This window comes from Pinus tabuliformis, chromosome 9 (assembly GCF_031772625.1).
Source record: "Pinus tabuliformis cultivar Carrire ecotype Pingquan chromosome 9, CPIR1, whole genome shotgun sequence".
Classification (NCBI taxonomy): Eukaryota; Viridiplantae; Streptophyta; class Pinopsida; order Pinales; family Pinaceae; genus Pinus; species Pinus tabuliformis.
Window position 1 is genome coordinate 486958433 of NC_142307.1, and position 21478 is coordinate 486979910.

Genomic DNA, 21478 nt, shown 5'->3' on the forward strand with positions numbered 1-21478 from the left:
TTCAGATGATGACAGCGAGGATGACAATCCTCCCCCACCTTCTTAGGATCCTCCTTCAGCTCCTCAACTTCCAAAATGGGTCTGTGCTACTCGGGATGCAGCAGGTGCTCTTGCCAGTGATCCTACAGATCAGCGACGTACACGTTCTCAGTTCAATAGAGCCTCTTCTTTATTGGCTCAAGCTTCAGCTAATTATGATCCTGACACCTTTGCAGAAGCTTCAGGCCATCCAGATTGGTGTTGAAATTTGGTACCGGAGGACAGGTGGTTCCCTTAGGCTTTGATCTTTGGCCTAGGGAAAAGTGTCCAAAAGAATTTAATTTTTCTCCTAAAGTGACTTTATAATTTTATAAAGTTAAATCTAATTTAAAAGTGACTTTAAGTGATAAAGTTACTAAGTCTAATTTTAAAGTGACTTTTATAAAGTCAATGAAAAATTAGAAAGGAAAAGTGACTTTGGAAATAAACGACTAAGTGGGTCTTTATTAAAGTGGGGTGAATTAAAAAATAAAAAGTGAGATTTAAATGAGCATTTAATCTCAGCCATTGATCTAAATCTATTTCAGCCATTGGATTTAGAGATCACCCAAAAGTCACTTGGGTCACCCAAAAGTCATTTGGAGTTATATTAAGGGATGAAAAGGAGGAAAAGATCGCATTCGCTTCAATTCTTTCATGAGCAGATTGGGAGAAGGAGAGCAAGAGAGCAAGAGAGATTTCTGAGCAGGGAGAAGAATGAGACATCAGCTTGGCACACATTCCAAGGCAGCAGTTGAGCAGATTTGTACAGCTGATTCAGCACACAGTGAAAGGCAGATTTTGGCACGATTTTCGAGGAGAGGTTTGCACAAAAATCGAGGAGCAGTTTGTTGGTTTTTCTGCACGCAAAACGAGGGCCATACAGCAGCATTTAATGCTGAAAGTGGGCACGAAAATCGAGGAGACCGTACAGCATTTATTGCTGTCCTGTTTGTTGTAATTTCCAGTTTGCTATGAAGCATGGGAAAAGAGATAAGTTGTAAATTTGCTTGCTGATTTTTTGCTGAAAATTTCTCATTGTAAAAGGTAATTTTCAGAAATAAAGAAGAGCTCTCAAACTGGTTTTCCCCAAGAGTTGTAGGGGGTTTTTCCAGAGTCACATTGACCAAAAATCTCAATGTTTAAATGTGTTTTAATGGCTGTTTATTACTGCTGATTTTTATTTCTGCAATTTCCAGCATTCTGTAAAATTTCCAGAATTTGTGTTTTCAGCAAATTTATTTTTTTCAGCTTGTTAAATGTATGGTTATGGGAAAGGGCATTTAACTATATGGGAGAAATAAGGAGAAACTGAAAACCGGGGTGGGAAAACAGAAATTTCTACATGGTATCAGAGCTTGAGTGCTGAAGGGCAGTTTGGGACAGCAAAAGGAAAAATTACAGTTGCTGATTTTTCACTCAGAAAATTCCAGCAAGCTGATTTTTTCATAAACAGCAGTTTTATCTTTACTACAGCAGTGCTATTTTTCAGTTTTAGGACAGCAGGATGTCATTGGGATTGAGGGTGGAGGATAGGCTGGATGTGCATATAAATTCCAGCGTTTGGAAGGAGAGAATGCAGAGTATCTTTGAGGAGGCAGAAGTCTTGGATATCATGGTGCATACCACACAGAACCCTATTGTTGTGCCTACTGATGCTACTCAGTTGACAGCTTATAATAAAAAGAACAACAAGGGTAAGAGGCTGATTCTAGACGGAATCAAAGACCATTGCATTCCTCATGTGAGAGGAAAGAGCAATGCCCATGAGATGTGGACAGCATTGTCCAATCTCTACCAAAGTACCAATGAGAACCGGAAGATGGTCCTGAAGGAGAAGCTGAAGAACATTAAAATGGGTAATGATAGTGCAGTTGGATATCTCACAAAGATTACTAATGTGAGAGATGAGTTGGCAGCGATTGGAGAGACCATTCCACCCACTGAATTGGTGCGGATTGCAGTGAATGGCCTCCCCCGTTCATGGTTGAACTTTGCTGATGGGGTTTGTGCACGTGAGACCCTTCCCACATGGGAGAGGTTTTGGGATGATTGCATTCAGACAGAGATCAGGAAAGGTCAGCTTGGGGCAGCCAAGCCAGTTGAGCAGGATGAGGATGTAGCACTGGTGGCAGGAGGCAAGAAAGGCAAAGGGAAGAAGCAGGCTTCCACAAGCAGTGGTGGGGGCAAAGGCAAAGGTAAAGGTAAACAGGGGAACACACAGAAGGACTATTCCAAGGTGAAGTGTTGGAATTGTCAAAAGATGGGACACTATGCAGTGGTGTGTCCGGAAAAGAAGAAGAAGAAGGGGAAGAACCAGGACGTGGCAGCTTCAGCAGAGATTGAGTACTTTGCTGGTCGTTTTGACCGAGAGTTTGCGTTCACTACGTGTGAGTCCTCTAGTGCAAGATCACCTACCACACAGGTTCAGAGGGAGCATGCTTTTCCCTCGATTAGCGAAGCATCTTCAGGTATCTGGTATGTGGACAGTGGGGCTTCACGTCATATGACAGGAGTCCGTGAGTACTTCTCAGAGCTTTCAGAGAGTGGCACTGATATTGAGGTAGTACTCGGTGATGACAGAGTTGTTAGAGCAGTCGGGGTGGGGACAGTGACATTTCAGAGGGAGTCCAAACCTCCCTTGAAGGTGTCAGAGGTTCTTTATGTGCCAGGGATGAGGAAGAACCTCATATCCGTCTCAACTTTGGAGGACAGAGGATATGAGGTACTGTTCAGGGGAGGACAGGTGTTGATGTATCCCAGGGGCACTCCAGCTGATTCAGCTAGAGTGATAGGTGTACGCCATGCAAAGGTGTACAAGTTTGCATTCCAGCCCCTTTTGGCATTGAGCAGTAGTACCGACAGCAGAGCTAGCAGTTCTGAGCTGTGTGAGATTTGGCACCGCAGGATGGGACATATGTATCATGGAGCCTTGAGGACATTGCGGGAGATCACTACAGGTGTGCCAGATTTCAGTATTGATCACTTTGATACTTGCAGAGGTTGTGCGATGGGCAAATTTGCCAAATCCCCTTTTCCCAGCAGTGACAGCAGAGCGACAGGGATACTTGATTTGATTCATTCCGATGTGAGCGGTCGGATGTCTCATGTTTCCTTGAGTGGATATGAGTACTATGTTTTATTCATTGATCATCACTCCAGAAGGACTTGGATTTATTTTTTGAAGACCAAGAGTGAGGTCTTCAAGCGGTTTCAGGAGTTCAGAGTTCTTGTGGAGACTCAGACAGGTCGAAAGATCAAGTCCTTGAGGTCGGACAATGGAGGAGAGTACACCCTTGGAGAGTTTGTTGACTATTGTGCGAAGGCAGGCATTAGAAGGGAGTTCACTGTTCCTTACAACCCCCAGCAGAACGGGGTTGCGGAGAGGAAGAACAGATCCATCATAGGGGCTGCCAAAGCCATGTTACATGATCAGGGGTTGCCATTGTTCTTGTGGGCAGAGGCCTGCAACACAGCTGTTTACTTGCAGAACAGGAGTCCGCATCGTGCCTTGGGGCACATGACTCCGGAGGAGGCTTTCTCTGGGAAGAAGCCTGATATTGGTCATCTTCATATCTTTGGATGCATTACATACTCCTATATACCCAAGGAGAAGAGGACCAAACTAGAGCCCACCGCAGAGAAGGGTATCTTTGTGGGCTACAGTGAGACCTCAAAGGCCTTTCGGATTTACATTCCTGCACAGAGGAGAGTTTTTGTCACACGGGATGTGAAGTTCGAGGAGGACAGGGCCTTTAGGAGGTCACGGGAGTTAAAGTATCTGGATCAGCCAGACCCTCAGCAGCAGTTGAGTCAGTCGCAGGGATCCAGTGGGCAGGGATCAGGAGGATCCGGAGGTACATCTATGAGGATGTCAGGTCCGTCAATGAGCAGTGGCTCGTCGAGCCAGAGGGGTGATGCTCCGGGCAACATGCAGAGCAGTTCACAGAGCAGTTCACTAGGGAGTCCATTGATGGACAGTTCACACGGTACCTCAGCTTCTACAGGTTCAGGTGCAGGCAGGAGGACAGCAGACAGACAGTCAGGATTTCAGGCTCCTAATGATGATGAGGAGGAGTTTCATTCTCCGGTGGGAGAAGTGCGCTCAGGGAAGAGGAAGCCCAAGTGGCTTCAAGACACCTTGAGAGATGCCACATCTGTTGCTGAGCCGAAGAGGCCGGTCAGAGAGAGTAGACCACCTGAGAGGTTTTGTAGCTATATGGCGATGGTTACCAGCATCCTTGACTCTGAGCCTTCTAGCTATGAGGAGGCAGCTAGCCAGCAGGTCTGGAGAGAGGCCATGCAGGAGGAGTATTCTTCTATCATGAAGAATGATGTTTGGGAGGTGGTGCCGAGGCCTGAGGGCAAATCCGTGGTTACTTCCAGATGGCTTTACAAGGTAAAGCATGCTGCAGATGGTAGCATTGAGAAATTCAAAGCGAGGTTTGTGGCTAGAGGGTTCTCCCAGGTAGAGGGAGTTGATTATGAGGAGACCTTCGCTCCCGTGGCTCGATATACTTCGATCCGCTCCATTATATCGATAGCAGCAGAGATGGGTTGGAAGATCCACCAGATGGATGTGAAGACCGCATTTCTCAATGGCTTCATACAGGAGGAGGTGTACATTGAGCAGCCACAGGGCTTTAAGGTGCATGGGAAGGAGTCCCATGTGTGCAGACTGAAGAAGGCCCTTTATGGCCTGAAGCAAGTTCCCAGAGCTTGGTACTCCAGGATAGATGCATATTTGGAGGGGATGGGTTTCACAAAGAGTGAGGCAGATCCGAACCTTTACTTTATTGTGATTGGTGAGGAGCCTCTCATTCTGGTGTTGTATGTGGATGACTTGATCATTACAGGTGCAGAGAGACTCATAGAGCACTGCAAGAGAGATCTTGCGACGGAGTTTGAGATGAAGGACATCGGCTTGATGCATTACTTTTTGGGTTTGGAGGTGTGGCAGGAGGAGGGGCATTTCTTCCTGGGGCAATGGAAGTATATTGTGGACATCCTTAGCAGATTCCACATGGAGGATTGTAGACCCATGTCGACACCAATTATCACCAACTGGAAGAAGCTTCATGCTTCGGATTCCGAGTTGGTGGATCCCACATTGTACAGGCAGCTGATTGGTTCCTTGATGTATTTGGTCAACACTAGACCAGATATCTGTTTTGCAGTCAACACGATGAGTCAGTTTATGTGTGAGCCTAGGAAGGTTCACTGGGTGGCTGCAAAACACATTTTGCGATACTTGCAGGGGACAGTGGATTATGGTCTGGACTACAGGCAGGGAGATGGAGTGAGATTGGCAGGATACACTGATTCTGATTGGCCAGGTTGTGCTTCTGATAAGAAGAGCACTTCAGGGTGTTGTTTTAGGTTTGGTTCAGCAGTAGTGTCATGGTTCAGCAGGAAGCAACAGTCAGTAGCACTGAGTTCAGCGGAAGCAGAGTATATGGCAGCCAGTCTAGCTAGTTGTGAGGCTATCTGGCTTCGCAAGATGTTGTTTGGCTTATTTGGTCAGCCATTGAGACCTTCAGTGATTTACTGTGATAATCAGAGTTGCATTAAACTCACGGAGAATCCAGTATTTCATGACAGGTCAAAGCATATCGGGATCAAATATCATTTCATCAGAGACTATGTTCAGAAAGGAGTTGTGAAGCTTGAGTATATTTCCACTGATGAGCAGGTTGCAGATATCCTTACCAAAGCCTTACCACGGGGCAAGCATGTCTACTTCAGAGACAAGATGGGTGTGGTGAGGAACACCTTCCTCGGTAAGAGGGAGTGTTGAAATTTGGTACCGGAGGACAGGTGGTTCCCTTAGGCTTTGATCTTTGGCCTAGGGAAAAGTGTCCAAAAGAATTTAATTTTTCTCCTAAAGTGACTTTATAATTTTATAAAGTTAAATCTAATTTAAAAGTGACTTTAAGTGATAAAGTTACTAAGTCTAATTTTAAAGTGACTTTTATAAAGTCAATGAAAAATTAGAAAGAAAAAGTGACTTTGGAAATAAATGACTAAGTGGGTCTTTATTAAAGTGGGGTGAATTAAAAAATAAAAAGTGAGATTTAAATGAGCATTTAATCTCAGCCATTGATCTAAATCTATTTCAGCCATTGGATTTAGAGATCACCCAAAAGTCACTTGGGTCACCCAAAAGTCATTTGGAGTTATATTAAGGGAGGAAAAAGAGGAAAAGATCACATTCAATTCAATTCTTTCATGAGCAGATTGGGAGAAGGAGAGCAAGAGAGCAAGAGAGATTTCTGAGCAAGGAGGAGAAGGAGACAGCAGCTTGGCACACATTCCAAGGCAACAGTTGAGCAGATTTGTACAGTTGATTCAGCACACAGTGAAAGGCAGATTTTGGCACGATTTTCGAGGAGAGATTTGCACAAAAATCGAGGAGCAGTTTGTTGGTTTTTCTGCACGCAAAACGAAGGCCATACAGCAGCATTTAATGCTGAAAGTGGGCACGAAAATCAAGGAGATCGTACAGCATTTATTGCTGTCCTGTTTGCTGTAATTTCCAGTTTGCTGTGAAGCATGGGAAAAGAGATAAGTTGTAAATTTGCTTGATGATTTTTTGCTGAAAATTTCTCATTGTAAAAGGCAATTTTCAGAAATAAAGAAGAGCTCTCAAACTGGTTTTCCCCAAGAGTTGTAGGGTGTTTTTCCAGAGTCACATTGACCAAAAATCTCAGTGTTTAAATGTGTTTTAATGGCTGTTTATTACTGCTGATTTTTATTTTTGCAATTTCCAGCATTCTGTAAAATTTCTAGAATTTGTGTTTTCAACAAATTTAATTTTTTCAGCTTGTTAAATGTATGGTTATGGGAAAGGGCATTTAACTATATGGGAGAAATAAGGAGAAACTGAAAATCGGGGTGGGAAAACAGAAATTTCTACAATTGGGACGCAACTATGAATGAAGAATATCGTTCATTATTGGCAAATGATACATGGGATCTTGTTCCCCTACCAAAGGGACGAAAAATTGTTAGATGCAAATGGGTTTACAGAACCAAGCATGGACCAGATGGAAAAGTAGATAAACATAAAGCTCATCTTGTTGCTAAGGGTTTTTCACAAGTAGAAGGCACTGACTATACTGAAACCTTCTCCCTTGTTGCCAAAATGAACTCTATCTGCCTTGTTATTTCCCTTGTTGCCTCTTTCAAATGGGAAGTCCATCAAATGGATGTTAAATCTGCCTTCTTGCATGGGGACTTGCATGAAGAAATCTATATGGAACAACCTACTGGCTTTATACAAACAGACTCCAGCCTTGTATGTCAGCTTAAGAAATCCCTTTATGGTCTCAAGCAAGCCCCTTGAGCTTGGTATGCCAAAACGGATAGCTTTTTTTTAGAAATTGGCTTTTCTAGGTGTCATTCTCACTCATCCAAAATGGCATTCAACAAGGTTGTTGGTTTATAATGCATAAAGAACCATGATGTCTTGTCTTGCCCTCCAATGCCCTCACAATTTTGGGTAAGCAGAAATTATTGATCTGCTCTTATTAATTTCCTTGTTTTGGCTTCATTCTTGGTCTCTCTGTCACTAGTCTAGGAACATCCGCCCACCATCCTGGTTTCTTCCTGCCCCCTCCTTCATTGGGTCGATTGCCTTTGTCGACCACCCTTGTTTGCACTCGATTTGTATATGTCGAAGTCCAGTGTGTTACGTAATCCTCAATAGCTTCCTTCCCCCTAGCCATATTTATTACTTCACTTGCATTGTGTGGTTGCCTTCCATCGTGCCATATCTTGGAACTAGTCAATGGCGCCACAGTCATCATGGTCATAGGGATCATTTACAAATAGGCACAGCAGAATGCAAAGAACTCAACGGCTATCTACTAGGAACTCAACAACTATCTACTGGGAATAAACTAATGTTCCACCAAGTTTCTGAGACAGGGGACACAAAAATGGAGAGATGCATAAGGGAATGTGTGGGAGAACCCCCAAAAATTTAGGGGGGGTGAGGGGACATTTGGATAATATATATATATATATATGAATATGACTCAAATTCAAATTCAATAATCAAATAATTGATTCATACATCAATGATTCAATGAAATAGAGATAGTAAAACATTGTATATATTGATTTGAATTCATCATTCATTATTCTATAATCATATTGGTACTAAGCAACATAGTAAATACTAAAGTCTGAAGACTGGAATAGTAAATTGAAATTCAAACTCAAAAAAGTGATGAATCAAAGACTTGGTCTAAGGTCATTGGTATCTAGAGCGAAGTATCAAAAGTTAAAAATAAAAATAAACAATGGATAATGAACCAAAGTTATTACAACCAGATCGGTGAATGAATCGATTGACCCCAAAACTGGGAATTGGAAAAAATACCAGACCAAAAAATTGGTTGGCCAAAAAATACATAAATATTCAAATTTCGAAGAAAAAAATGCATAAGTATTTATGTGTATCCATATGAATCCAAACCATTATACACAAATATGCAAAGTTTCTCACATATATAGCAAAGGTGAATATAAACAAAATAGCGTTGAGTTCAATCCATATTTGAACCAAAAATACATCAACAAAGAGGCTCTAGATGGCCTCTATAGTCCAAAAAGATCATGCTACAACAAATACCTACATATCATCAAAACCATTGCATATATTGGGATCCTCATCATTAATATCACCATTGAAACATCAAAATAAGATAGGAAAAAGCTTAACATGTCTAGAAGAGATTTTGTTCGAGTGATGGGTAAAATTTTACTAGGGTCGTGATAGGGGAGTTCAATAATCAATGCCACCAACAGTGAGGTACAAAGAGGGATTGGCGCTCTTGATTAAATGCTAGTTCTAGACCCCAATACATGATAGAATCTAATGGAAACTTTGGGATCTAGAATTCTACTTTCTCCATATGAAATCCAATGAGGCCAGAATTACTCTCAAACATCTTGAGTCAATTAATGATGATGTTAAAAATTTAAGTAAAAGGGTGAAAATGAGAAATAAGGAGAATATCACTTTTACTTTAAGAATTTAACATTACCATTAATTACATAGCATTAGTAGGGCCCTAAGGTTGAATATTAGGCTTCTCCACTCGAATTTTTGTTTTCAAGCAAAATTAACAAAGAATGCCTAGCCCTTTTTGAGGTGGGCACCCCTTTTGGGAAATGTGTCCCCCATATTGGGGAAACATTTCCCCCTCTGTCTCCTCGAGTTTCTCCAAAAGAGGGACATGGGGAAACATGGGGTGCGCACACCCCACCCTGAGGGATGCATTCCTGTGGAACACCAGAATAGACTCCATAGGCAACCAGGGATGAAATCAATATTATAGAAACAAAGTCCAAGGTGGAGAGGCAATCTATCTATATCTAGGATGAAGAGATTGAAGAAAATATGGGGCAATGGATCACTGAGACACCGACACCAATACCAATCGATGTCGTTGTAACAAATATCTCCAAACAGTCGATCTTTATAGGCAGGTAAAGGCAACTATGGGAAAGATGCTAGTGGACAGAAGTGAAGCTCAACAGGAGATTCTTCTCTGCATTGATGCCCTTCAACTACAAATCAAAAAAATACTAGACAACAGGCTGTCTTTGCTGGCTAGAAAGATTGTGGACCTGGATTTCCTAACCTCTCAAGAAGAAGCAGAGAATCCAAAGGCGATTCGAGTGGACTCTCCCTTGGGTTAACATGTTCAGATTGAAGTTTTTTGTTTAACTTCCATTAAGTAGTGAATCTGCTACTCAGGCTAGATACATATTTAGGCTATGTAGTAGCTGCTCTCCTGAACTTGTTCCACTGTTACTTTTGATAAATTGATAATATAGACAAAAGCTATGCACTTGTGTTACTGGTCAGATTTCCCCAGTGGCAAGCCAGTAGACAAGAAAATGTATCTTTCTGGTTAATTAAAACATAGTATGGATGCCTAGCTTATAAAAAAAGTAATGTCACTTTCAGCAAGTCTCAATTTAAGATTCTATAATAAAACAATATTTTGCACATCTTATTATCTTAAGAAAAGAACAAAGCTCCATGTGTAAACTAGATCTCATGCACTTGTCATACTTGAATGGGTTGGTAGGGGACAGGCTATTTTGATATAATGTTGTCATTCTATATAATTTTGAGCAAGATGACAACCGCATCTATCCTAGTGATATTAGTTTTTTCAAAAAATTAATAATATAATAATAATCTCACTTTCACATTATAGTAACATAATAGTTTCACTTTCACTGTTGACTCAGTTCACACCCTCATGCCCCAACAGCAAGGAGAAATGGAACTTAGCGTGTGGAATTGCAAACTTCAAAATATGATGTTAGACCACATGCTTCATATCCAACACACATGGAGTTTTATAGACGATAATTGACAAAGCAAATGCCATAGCCTGCATAAGACAACCTCTAATTGCAAGTTAAAGAAATCTTAGAGTGCAGCCAAGTATTGTCAAATGGAAAAAAGATGGCGGGAGTCCAATAAATAAAGAAAGTTTATCAATGTGGACTAATGACCAAACAGGTCCATGGGACTTCATAATTCAACAAATAAGAGTGGCAAAGTAAGGAGTACATAGGGCATCTCCTCTCTAAGGAAAAATAAAGTAAATAGAAAATATTATAGAACAATACAATATATGTTGTTCATTGGGTATAACCTGAGTATTTGTGTGATGGTGTATTATCCTTTGCAACGAGGTTCTATTCCTGTAAGTGACAGGACAAAACTTCAAGTTTCTACAGAGACTGTGTTAATTTTAAGTATGTTCTATGCTTAGAGCATATTTATTTCAATTTTCACAGTTAGCTCAATATCTTTTCCAGATTAGCAATCACATTAGCATTAAAGTAAACTGCAGATAGAACATAAACATAAATCGCAGAAGACAAGCCAAGACAAGAGGACACAAGATGTGGCGCTAGCCAGGGACAAACCCCAATGTGGGGAAACCCTTGATCAATTCTTCTTATATGTTCTTTAATAGTTCAACAGAGAGAGAGAGAGATAGTACGTTTACACGGAAGTCAACACTTTGACTTATCTAGATAAGAGCATAGATCATCTCTAAGAAGATGATACATGAGATCAGTTGAAGACATGCTGCTTCAACTGATTCTCCAAGGTGACTCCTTCACCTATCGTTGTGTTGCATTTCGTCATCATGTTGCACCTCACCGTGCTGCACCATGTTGCACCCATCATCACTATGCTGCATCTCATCATGCTTCATTAATCATGACTGTACCCATCACTGTACTGCATTATGTGCCATTGCTGCACCATGTGGCCATACTGACCTATGTGCTAGTTGCATCTTGCTTGGTTGTTGCCCCTAGCTTGTTGTCCCTAGCATGCTTGTTGTCCTTTGCATGCTTGCTATTGCATGCTAGTCCGGCACTTCCCGACAATTCCGGCTTCTATCCTCTGCATCAGCTTTCCTAGCTATTCCGACAGTTCCGGCTGTTCCCAGCAATTCCGGCAATTCCGGTTATTCTCAACAGTTCTGGCAATTTCAGCAATTCCTGGCGGCTCCGGCGTTTCCCGGCAGTTCCTAACAGTTCCGGCAGTTTCGACTTTTCCCGGCAGTTCCGGCTTTTCCCGGTAGTTCCTGACAGTTCCGGCAGTTTCGACTTTTCCCGGCAGTTCCGGCTTTTCCCGGCAGTTCCAACAGTTCCGACAATTCCGAAAATTCCGACTATTCCCGGCAGTTCCGGCAATTCCAGCATTTCCGGCTTTTCTCGGCAATTCCGGTAGTTCTGCCTTTTCCCGGCAGTTCCGGCTTTTCCCGACAGTTCCGGCAATTTCGGCTTTTCCCGACAGTTACAGCAGTTTTGGCTTTTCCCAGCAGTTATGGCTTTTCCCAATAGTTCTGGCTTTTCCCAGCAGTTCCGGCTTTTCCCTGCAGTTCTGGCTTTTCCCGGCAGTTCCGGCTTTTCTCGACAGTTCCAATAGTTTTGGCAGTTTCCGGCTTTTCCCGGCAGTTCCGGCTTCTGCCCTCTAGATTAGGGCAGCGTCATCCCTTAGGATCTCTCCTCCTACTAAAACCCAAAGACAAGTAGAGAGGAAGAGATCCCAAGTGTGTTGAAATGACCTAAAGGCCACCTCTATTTATACTAAAACGTTGAGCACAAGTGACGTTTATTTGGTTGCTGGCCAACCTTGACGAATTGTCCCATAACACAAATAAATTCATATCTGCATGAATACTTATCGGAATCGGATGATCTTTAGATCAATCCTACACCTTTCGATGAGGGGGATCCAAGAAAAATATCTACGTCTATTAATAAGATGACCCACATGGAGTTTGGCCCTAGTTGCCAATTTTAACACTCCCTCTCAACTAGGGAGAACTCCATCCGTTGATCCAAATGTCTAATTGTACTATCTCTGCCATCAGTGCCATGCACTGCTCTGCTCCGCTAAGCTCTTCTTTGCTCTGTTGAACCATGAAGAAGAAGAATTGATCGAGAATGTCTCATACCATTCTCTATTGACCCGAAGTCAGTTTCATCTGAAGAGAGTGTGTCACATCACTCTTACTGGCCCGAAATCAGTTTTATTGATCCCAGATCAATATCACAAGAGAGTGTCTCAAACCACTCATAATAATCCCAGATCAGTTTCATTGATCCCAGATCAATGGAGGTCATCCTAGCATAGGGAGTACGGTAGATACATTGATGCATCCATCGATAGTACTACTATGGCCCCTAACCCCATTTCCCTGCTCATTGATCAGATGAGAGGTGCTTCCCATGAGTCCCAGACTACATGGTTAGGATGCCTCGACAGGAGAACTAATCATCCTGTCCATAGGAGAACGATTCATCCTGCCCCACAGTCGCCACGGGAGAACTAATCATCCCGACCCAAAGAAGAACTAAGCCACGGGAGAACTAATCATCCCGACCCAAAGAAGAACTAATCATCTTGTTTCACAATTGCCACGGGAGAACTAATCATCCCGGCCCACAGGAGAATTAATCATCCTATTCCACAGTTGCCACGGGAGAACTAATCATCCCGGCCCACAGAAGAACTAATCATCCTATTCCATAGTTGCCACGGGAGAACTAATCATCCCGGCCCACAGGAGAATTAATCATGTTCCACAATTGCCACGAGAGAACTAATCATCCCGTCCCACAGGAGAACTAATCATCCTGTTCCACAGTTGCCACGAGAGAACTAATCATCTCGGCCCACAGGAGAACTAATCATCCTGTTCCACAGTCGCCACGGAGTATCATAGGGGAAGATTGAACCTGTCATCTTGTACATAGCGCACCACCAGGGGAGGATGAGTCACCCTATGGTCGTATGTTGCTCCAATAAGTACCCCAAGCCCCCCAGAGCTGCCAAAGCTCAATGCATGCAACATGCAGGACCCTTATAAGAAGGTCTCTCAACGACTCCAAGTCGTTCGGGAAAGTCACAGGTTTGAGCTTTCTCGGGGCTTTGACAAAATGTCTGCGACCTATACATCAATCTCAATGCGATAGAGCCTCCTCGCTCATCGACTTACCATATCCCAGATAAAGCAGTATATGATATCTATCTGTTGGAGCAATCATCGAATATGGGATTCCTCAATAATCAAATCCCCCCTCTGGTTGTCACAGAGAATCACAGTGGTATTCATCACGTGTACAAATAGCTCACTTAAGAGCTTTTGCAACCATGCATCTTCACACGAGATCATACTCGTAGCTATGTATTCAGTCTGGGCAGTGCTTATAGCAACCGACTTCTGCTTCCTGCTCATCCATGATATCGAAGCAGAATCCAAAGAGAACCAGCACTGAGAAGTGCTCTAGTGATCCTCCACACTGCTTGCCCAATCAGCGTTCGAATAATCATGCAATTTCATATTTCCGGAAGTGTATCTCAATCCATGAGAGATTGTGCCCCGAAGATATCTGAGAAGATTCTTGGCACCAATCCAATGAGGCTCAATCAAATATGAGCTCACCATGCTAACTGCATAACATATGTCCAAATGGAAGTTCACCAAGAACATCAACGCGAGTGAGTTTATGAAACTCAGAGGCATTTCCCAAATCTGGTTCGACATCACTACCATATAACTTCTGAAAGTTAAGATCCTCGAGGTAGTCACGAGCTTGTAGTTTACCATTCCACATCTGGAATCCATCTCCCTCTTACTTCTGCAAATGAGAGGCTCTGCACCTATCAGAAATAGGTCGTCCTCATAAGGCGTTGGTATGAGAGGTCTATCATCCACAACCTTCAAACAATGGTTTGGATCGGCTTCACTCTCAGTGAATCTCAGCTTCATCTAACAGCGATCAATCCTCTCATACTACACCTGGGGAGTTTTGCTTCAAGTCATAGAGGGCTTTCTTCCACCTGCATACGTGAGATTCCTGATCATCAATCTCAAACCCCTCGGGTTGTTCCAAACCTGTGGACCTGCTACATGAGGGGAATGGTTCCCTTGTAAGATTTTCCTTTGGTACATCTCAAAAATGTACTTTCATGCTCTTTTTGAATTCAGGCATCCCTGTCACCATCTGACTCACAGACCTCCGGTGCTATGTGTCAATGGACATGGTCCCCAGTGGACTTCCTGCAACTTGATACAACCCTTAACTCAAAAACATATTTGAAAATTCTATTTTCAAACACGTACCTTTCCATCGATGAGTGCCATCTCGTAACCTTTGACTTCCATTGTTGAAATGGATACCAGGTTCTTCTTACGATCAAGTACATAAAAGAGATTCTGTAAATGAATCGAGTTACCCTCATTCAATTGAGGGGTAACATTCCCTACACCCTTTTCGGGATATGTAGCATCGGCTCCAAGTATAATCCCATGATTCTTTCCATCTCTAACAAATTAGAGAGTGCACCCTTCTATCCGATGAAGTACTTTGAAGCACTACAATCAATAAGCCAGATTCCCAAAGAATCTGAAGGAGAGGGCCAATACAAGATAACGCTTCTTTATCTTATCAAAAACAACATTTGATTCTTCATACCTGGGGTTCCTTGTTTCTTTTTTTTTGAAGAGTTGGCCATTTCCTTGATGACCTGCATTACCTGTCATTCCTTTGATCATTGAAGATGTCCCTGGAATGATTGTTATCTTCATCAAGAGATGTGTCTCTGCCATTCGGACACTCCTTCACATAATGGTCGAACTTATTGCAACCAAGGCATCTGCCTTTCCTTCCACCCTTAGATCTGGACTTCCCAATGAAGTGATCTTTAAGTAGGCCGTCAGAAACTTCCGCCGCACCATTCTGATAATATTCTCTGCTTCAACTTCACCCTCAGTGAATTTGAAGAGGGATGAGGAATCCACTAATCCTTTTGTCCTTTCCCAATTGTCTTCGATGATTGCTCTTTCACTCTTGCTTGGGCATTGTCTTCACCTCAGCTCTAATACCATGTTAATTTTAGGTATGTTCTATGCTTAGAGCAATTTATTTCAATTTTCACAGTTAGCTCAATATCTTTTCCAGATTAGCAATCACATCAGCATTAAAGTAAACTGCAAATAGAACATAAACATAAATCGCAGAAGACAAGCCAAGACAAGAGGACACAAGATGTGGCGCTAGCCAGGGTCAAACCCCAATGTGGGGAAACCCTTGATCAATTCTTCTTATATGTTCTTTAATAGTTCAACAGAGAGAGAGAGATAGTACGTTTACAACGGAAATCAACACTTTGACTTATCTAGATAAAAGCATAGATCATCTCTAAGAAGATGATACATGAGATCAATTGAAGACATGCTGCTTCAACTGATTCTCCAAGGTGACTCCTTCACCTATCGTTGTGTTGCATTTCGTCATCATGTTGCACCTCACCATGCTGCACCATGTTGAACCCATCATCACTATGCTGCATCTCATCATGCTTCATTAATCATGACTGTACCCATCACTGTACTGCATTATGTGCCATAACTGTACCATGTTGCCATACTGACCTATGTGCTAGTTGCATCTTGCTTACTTGTTGTCCGTAGCTTGCTTGTTGTCTCTAGCATGCTTGTTGTCCCTTGCATGCTTGTTGTCCTTTGCATGCTTGTTGTCCCTAGCTTGCCTGTTATCCCTAGCATGCTTGTTGTCCTTTGCATGCTTGTTGTTGCATGCTAGTTCGGCACTTCCTGGCAGTTCCGACTTCTACCCTCTGCGTCAGCTTTCTCATCTGTTCCGACAGTTCCAGTTGTTCCGGCAGTTTACGGCTATTCCGACAATTCTGGCAATTCCGACTATTCCCGGCAGTTCCAACTATTCCTGGTAGTTCCGACAGTTCTAGCAATTCCAGCTATTCTCGGCAATTCCGGCTATTCCCGACAATTTCGGCTTTTCCCGACAGTTCCTAGCAATTCCGGCTATTCCCGACAATTCCAGCAATTCCGGCTTTTCTCAGCAATTCCGAGAGTTCTGGCTTTTCCCAACAGTTCCGGGAGTTCTGGCTTTTCCCGGCAGTTCCGAGAGTTCCTGGCAATACCGACAATTCCGGCTATTCCCGATAGTTCCGCGAATTCCAGAAGTTCCGGCTTTTCTCGGCAATTCCAGGAGTTTCAACTTTCCCCGGTAGTTTCGGGAGTTCCGGCTTTTCCCGGCAGTTCCGGCTTTTCCCAGCAGTTGCAGCTGTTCCGGCATTTCCCAGCAGTTCCGACAATTTCCGGCTTTTCCCGACAGTTCCGGCTTCTGCCCTCTAGATTAGGACAGCGTTATCCCTTAGGATCTCTCCTCCTACTAAAACCCAAAGACAAGTAGAGAGGAAGAGATCCCAAGTGTATTGAAATGACTTGAAGGCCACCTCTATTTATACTAAAACGTTGAACACAAGTGGGGTTTATTTGGTTGCTGGTCGACCTTGACGAATTGTCCCATAACACAAATAAATTCATATCTCTATGAATACTTATCGGAATCGGATGATGTTTAGATCAATCCTACACCTTTCGATGAGAGGGATCCAAGAAAAATATCAACTTCCATTAATAAGATGACCAGAAAAATATCAGCTTCCATTAATAAGATGACCCACATGGAGTTTGGCCCTAGTTGCCAATTTTAACAGACTGTTTTACCTTCAGTAGGATTGTCAGAAAAATAAAATAAAATAAATATAAATCCATAATGGATAAACCCTCTTCAATATAGTACCTAGTAACCAGAAAAAGAGGAGGACACCCCCGTTTCTCATTAAAATGGCCTAGAAATGGGGTGGGGCATCCTCCTTTCCTGTTAAAACAGCCCAGAAATGGGATGGTAATGGAAACGGCTGTTCTGGCTGTCTTGTCCCATTTCTTAAAGGAATAATCCATTTTCGAGAAACATCCATCCTTTCTTGAAAAACCAAGACAGGGATGGGACATTTATCTATTGCTCATCTTCCCAGGCTTTTAGATACAACTGTAACTGTGTTCTCAATCTGCACTGTGAAGGCTTTCACAAAGAATTAAAAAAATGGGTGTTAATATATCCCAGTTTGTGTATTTCTAGCTGGTTGCCATGCCATCAGTCGCATCATCACATATTCTATTCACTACCAACAGCAATTTTTCACAGTGGAAGTTAATTTATTAGCAAACACCACTAGTGGACTCTTTTGCATTTACAGCTTTCTACATTTAATAGAAAGAAAAAGGAAAATTTATTAGTAGAAACAAGGCTCTCTTATTGACATTGTCAAACACGCATACACTAGTGGGCTTATTCACAGAAATCCGATTGCCTTCCCTCCCATTTTATATCTTCTTTACTGTGCAATCTATAATTAATTAATGATAGCCTCCTTCCCAATTCCTGCCACTTTCTTGAAGATTTTCTCTATCAATCATATATATAGAGTGAAAATTTGATCTTTTATTTTATTGGGAAGCTACTTACATATCATTGCCTGTAAGATAGGATCACCCAAAGATCTTCACAGCACTAATCGTTTAAACATACAAAGTCTTGGCCAATGAAATGGTCTTTCTACATATTTTGAACTTCTTTATGACCTGGTTACGAACTTTCGGTAACGAATATGATATGTTTTTAAATTTAAAGATCATTAAGAATAGTTACAATTTTATTATTATTACAATCAGGGATAAGGTGGATAACGAACAAATTACCACAAAGGTAGGTAAATTGGACTAAAAGAGTACTTACTACCAGCCGTGTTATACAAAATGGAAGTGCGGTTGCAGCTCCTATATCTAAGCAAACAGCAATAAGCCTTAATGCAGAGGAGATTGGGCTTATATTAACGGAGCGACCCAGTTTCAAAATCTACCAAGTGTCAGTGGCTGAAGCCAAGTGCAAGTCCTGGGCGGTTTTTGACAGCATAAAAACACCCCTCATAATGCACCCACTTAGCGGGAGAACAGCTGTGAGTTTGTAAAAGACACATTTCCAAAACATTAATTCCTTGTTCTTGCATATATAATAAACGTTTGGCCCTTGGGTACCCCCTCAATACTCTAGAGCAAAAACCCTTCGACTAAAACGTTTCTTGTACTCGAATCGCGAGATGCCCAATTTCTCAGTTGTAACATACTTATGGTATACCCTACCGGGCTTTGGATTTGGATGGACGGGGCTTTGGATCTACGGTTGGATTTGGATTGACGGGGCTTTGGATCTACGGTGCATGGGTATACTGTTAAGCCACTCTTTGGGATACTAACCGGTTCAAATCACCTTGGGTGCCTATCTAAAAAAACATACATGCCGTAAAATACTGTTAAGCCACTCTTTGGGATACTAACCGGTTCAAATCACCTTGGGTGCCTATCTAAAAAACATAAATGCGGTAAAATACATATCGATGAAAATATTTAGATGAACTGTGGCGATAGAGGAATTCTTTCAGAAAGGTTGACAAAAGAATGGGTTTTTAGCAGTATATCAATTCCTAAATATCCATGGCTATTTCTACGGTTCTACTCCGAGTATTCTATCTTAGAAAATAGTAACTATAACTATGTATTTTAATTTGAATAAAAAATAAATAAATCATACATACCATTGCAGAGTTAAGAAAACCACCCGACCGCTTATCAGGAGCGCCGAATTCCACCTGGTTTTCCAACATCTTTTCATAAGGCGTTTTCATATCGGTCGGCCGCGTTGTGGTATACAATACCCGCTTAGCAGTGCGATCCAAAACCACTGTATTTTCCGGAGGGTTAATATCTTCTGGTTTCAGACGGAACGTAAAATGCACTCCATCTACCTCCACTTTCTGAACTTCGTTATTGTTAATTCTGCTCAAGAACTCGCTGAAAGGAACACTGACGTAGCTCGTAGAAACCCTAGATTCCGTACCAGGCATCGGAATACCAGGCCGCAAAAAACGCATCAATAACAAAACCACTACCAATTGCAAGAACAGAGTGCCAAATTCCCGGGCGTGGTTTACAAGGGTTTCTCTCCAATTCCACTTCCGATTTTTCCACCAACCCCTGCTTTGATTTTCCTGCGGTGGGCGCGATGCAGGGGACGACGAATTCTTACTAGCAGCTTCTTCAATACCGCCATTCGAATTGCCGGAAGTGGCATTCGCATTCCTCGACCTGTTCTCGTCGCCGTTTTCGTTAGAAGTGGTTTTGGAATTTTTGTCTTGCTCGCAGGAGCCACTTGCAGTGATTTGCAGCTGCCGGAACCTGAAAACTCCGCCGTAAAACCTAGATTCTCTGATGCTCCGCTGCACCAGAGCATCTTTAGGGCCAAAATTCGTCAGAAAACCGCCCGAAATTCTGCTCGACACCAAGACGCTGGCTCGGCAATAGGAAACTCTTAGTTTGGGGCGAAAAGCTCCTGATTTTAAAACAGGTGAAATGGCAGAATGTCGACATCGGGAAACTGTCGGGTCTCCAGGCAGTATTGCGGCCATTTATCTATGAAAAAAGAATGAACCTGAATTCTGTAAAAACCTGAAATCCTTGCATTTGTCCACTTGGACGTTATAAAAATCAAAATTTACACTATTTGAAGCCACAACGTATGATTTTAAAAAATCGCAGAAAATTCATGAGCTGCGTTCCAGGAGACTTGAGATGCAAGTTTCCGATCAAAACATCTAATAATAGTGGCGAAGTTGCAGTTTCATGTCGGCAAATGGAGAAATAGATAACCAGGGAGACTCCCGTGGATAAATTGTCCGAGCTCGAAGCTCTGGTTTCTAGTTTTTTGAAATCCACGTTATTTCTACTGGTATCGGACGTTATTTCTACTGGTATCGGCTATTGTAACGCTGTGAACCTGAGAGCACACAGATCACAGAAATTAATATTTATTTATCATATTTCGACAAATATTGATTATTTTAACATGAAACGCACGGACAAGCTTAGGATAGGAAGTATCCTCGGCAAAAAATGTAGTGTGTCTTGATCCGGAAAAAAGTGTAAAGTTTTGGATTGACACGACGGCGATATTTTATTATTATTATTTATATATAAGGAATAACTTAATGGTTCAATAACAAACTCTTCCAGAGAAGAGGCAGCTAGGGTCAAAAGATCAATATATGCACGTTGTGTAAGAAATGAAATTAAATTAAATTTTTTAAGTCCACAAGACTAGATCACTCTCTTTTTTTTTTAACAATGTATTTAGGAGATAATCCTATTCTCGTAGGTTGAGTGGAAGTCCAATTGTAGGACGATTGGTTACTTATTATTTGATGTTTGTAGAATGTGGTGGCAAGTAGGAGTAGTGATTTTTGTTCGTTTGCTATGCTTTATTAATATCGCATGTATGGTGTAATTGAAATTAAAGCATTTTCTAAGAAAAGCTCATTCTCTCAAAGATATGTGAGTTGACATAATGATGATGGCATAGGAGTATAAATTAGATCCAAAAGAGTTTTGTCTTAAGAATCTCATTATCCCATGATTGACTTCAAATATCCATAGACTCTCAATAATTGATTTCAAATATCCATGGGTTCTTCAATGGAGCTACTCAAGGCCATCCACCTGAGTGTGGAGTTACAGTAGTTTTTTTATCTCAGTCAAAACCATCTCATTAAATGTAGATATGTATTAGGAAGAGCATCAAACAGTAAGGTGAAGTTTGTAGTTATGTGGATGATGTTGGAGTTGGCTAATAAAAAAGGGGTGTTGCGCTTACAAGTGATGGGAGACTCAAAGCTAGCAATAGATTGGGCAAACCAAAAGTTAGAGGTAAGAATTCTAGGTATGGAGTCATTGTTATCTAACATTCGTGAAGCTGCAAATTCCTTTGAGAACATTTCATTTTGTTACATTCTCCTTGAATTGAATAGCTCGTTCTCTATCCAAAGAAGCTCTTGAGTTTTATGTTGGTTATGTTAGCTATCATGTCATTGTTGATGGGGAAGAGGTTGAGTCCATGGGGACCAACACTGAGTCCATGGGGACCAACATCTCCTACTAGTCAATATAATACATGTAGTTTTTGT

The 21478-nt window shown here is 41.9% G+C and overlaps 1 protein-coding gene across 1 annotated transcript in view; it reads right to left on the bottom strand.

Moving 5' to 3' along the window:
• The window catches only part of LOC149149330 (ATP-dependent zinc metalloprotease FTSH 7, chloroplastic-like), a 144428-nt gene extending 124051 nt beyond the window's left edge, over positions 1-20377 (bottom strand). The window contains exon 1 of the mRNA XM_089445053.1: positions 19058-20377. Coding sequence (XP_089301179.1) covers positions 19058-19927 — 870 coding nt within the window. The 5' untranslated portion in view covers positions 19928-20377. The remainder of the gene's footprint in view (positions 1-19057) is intronic.
• Positions 20378-21478: the final 1101 nt, after the last annotated feature.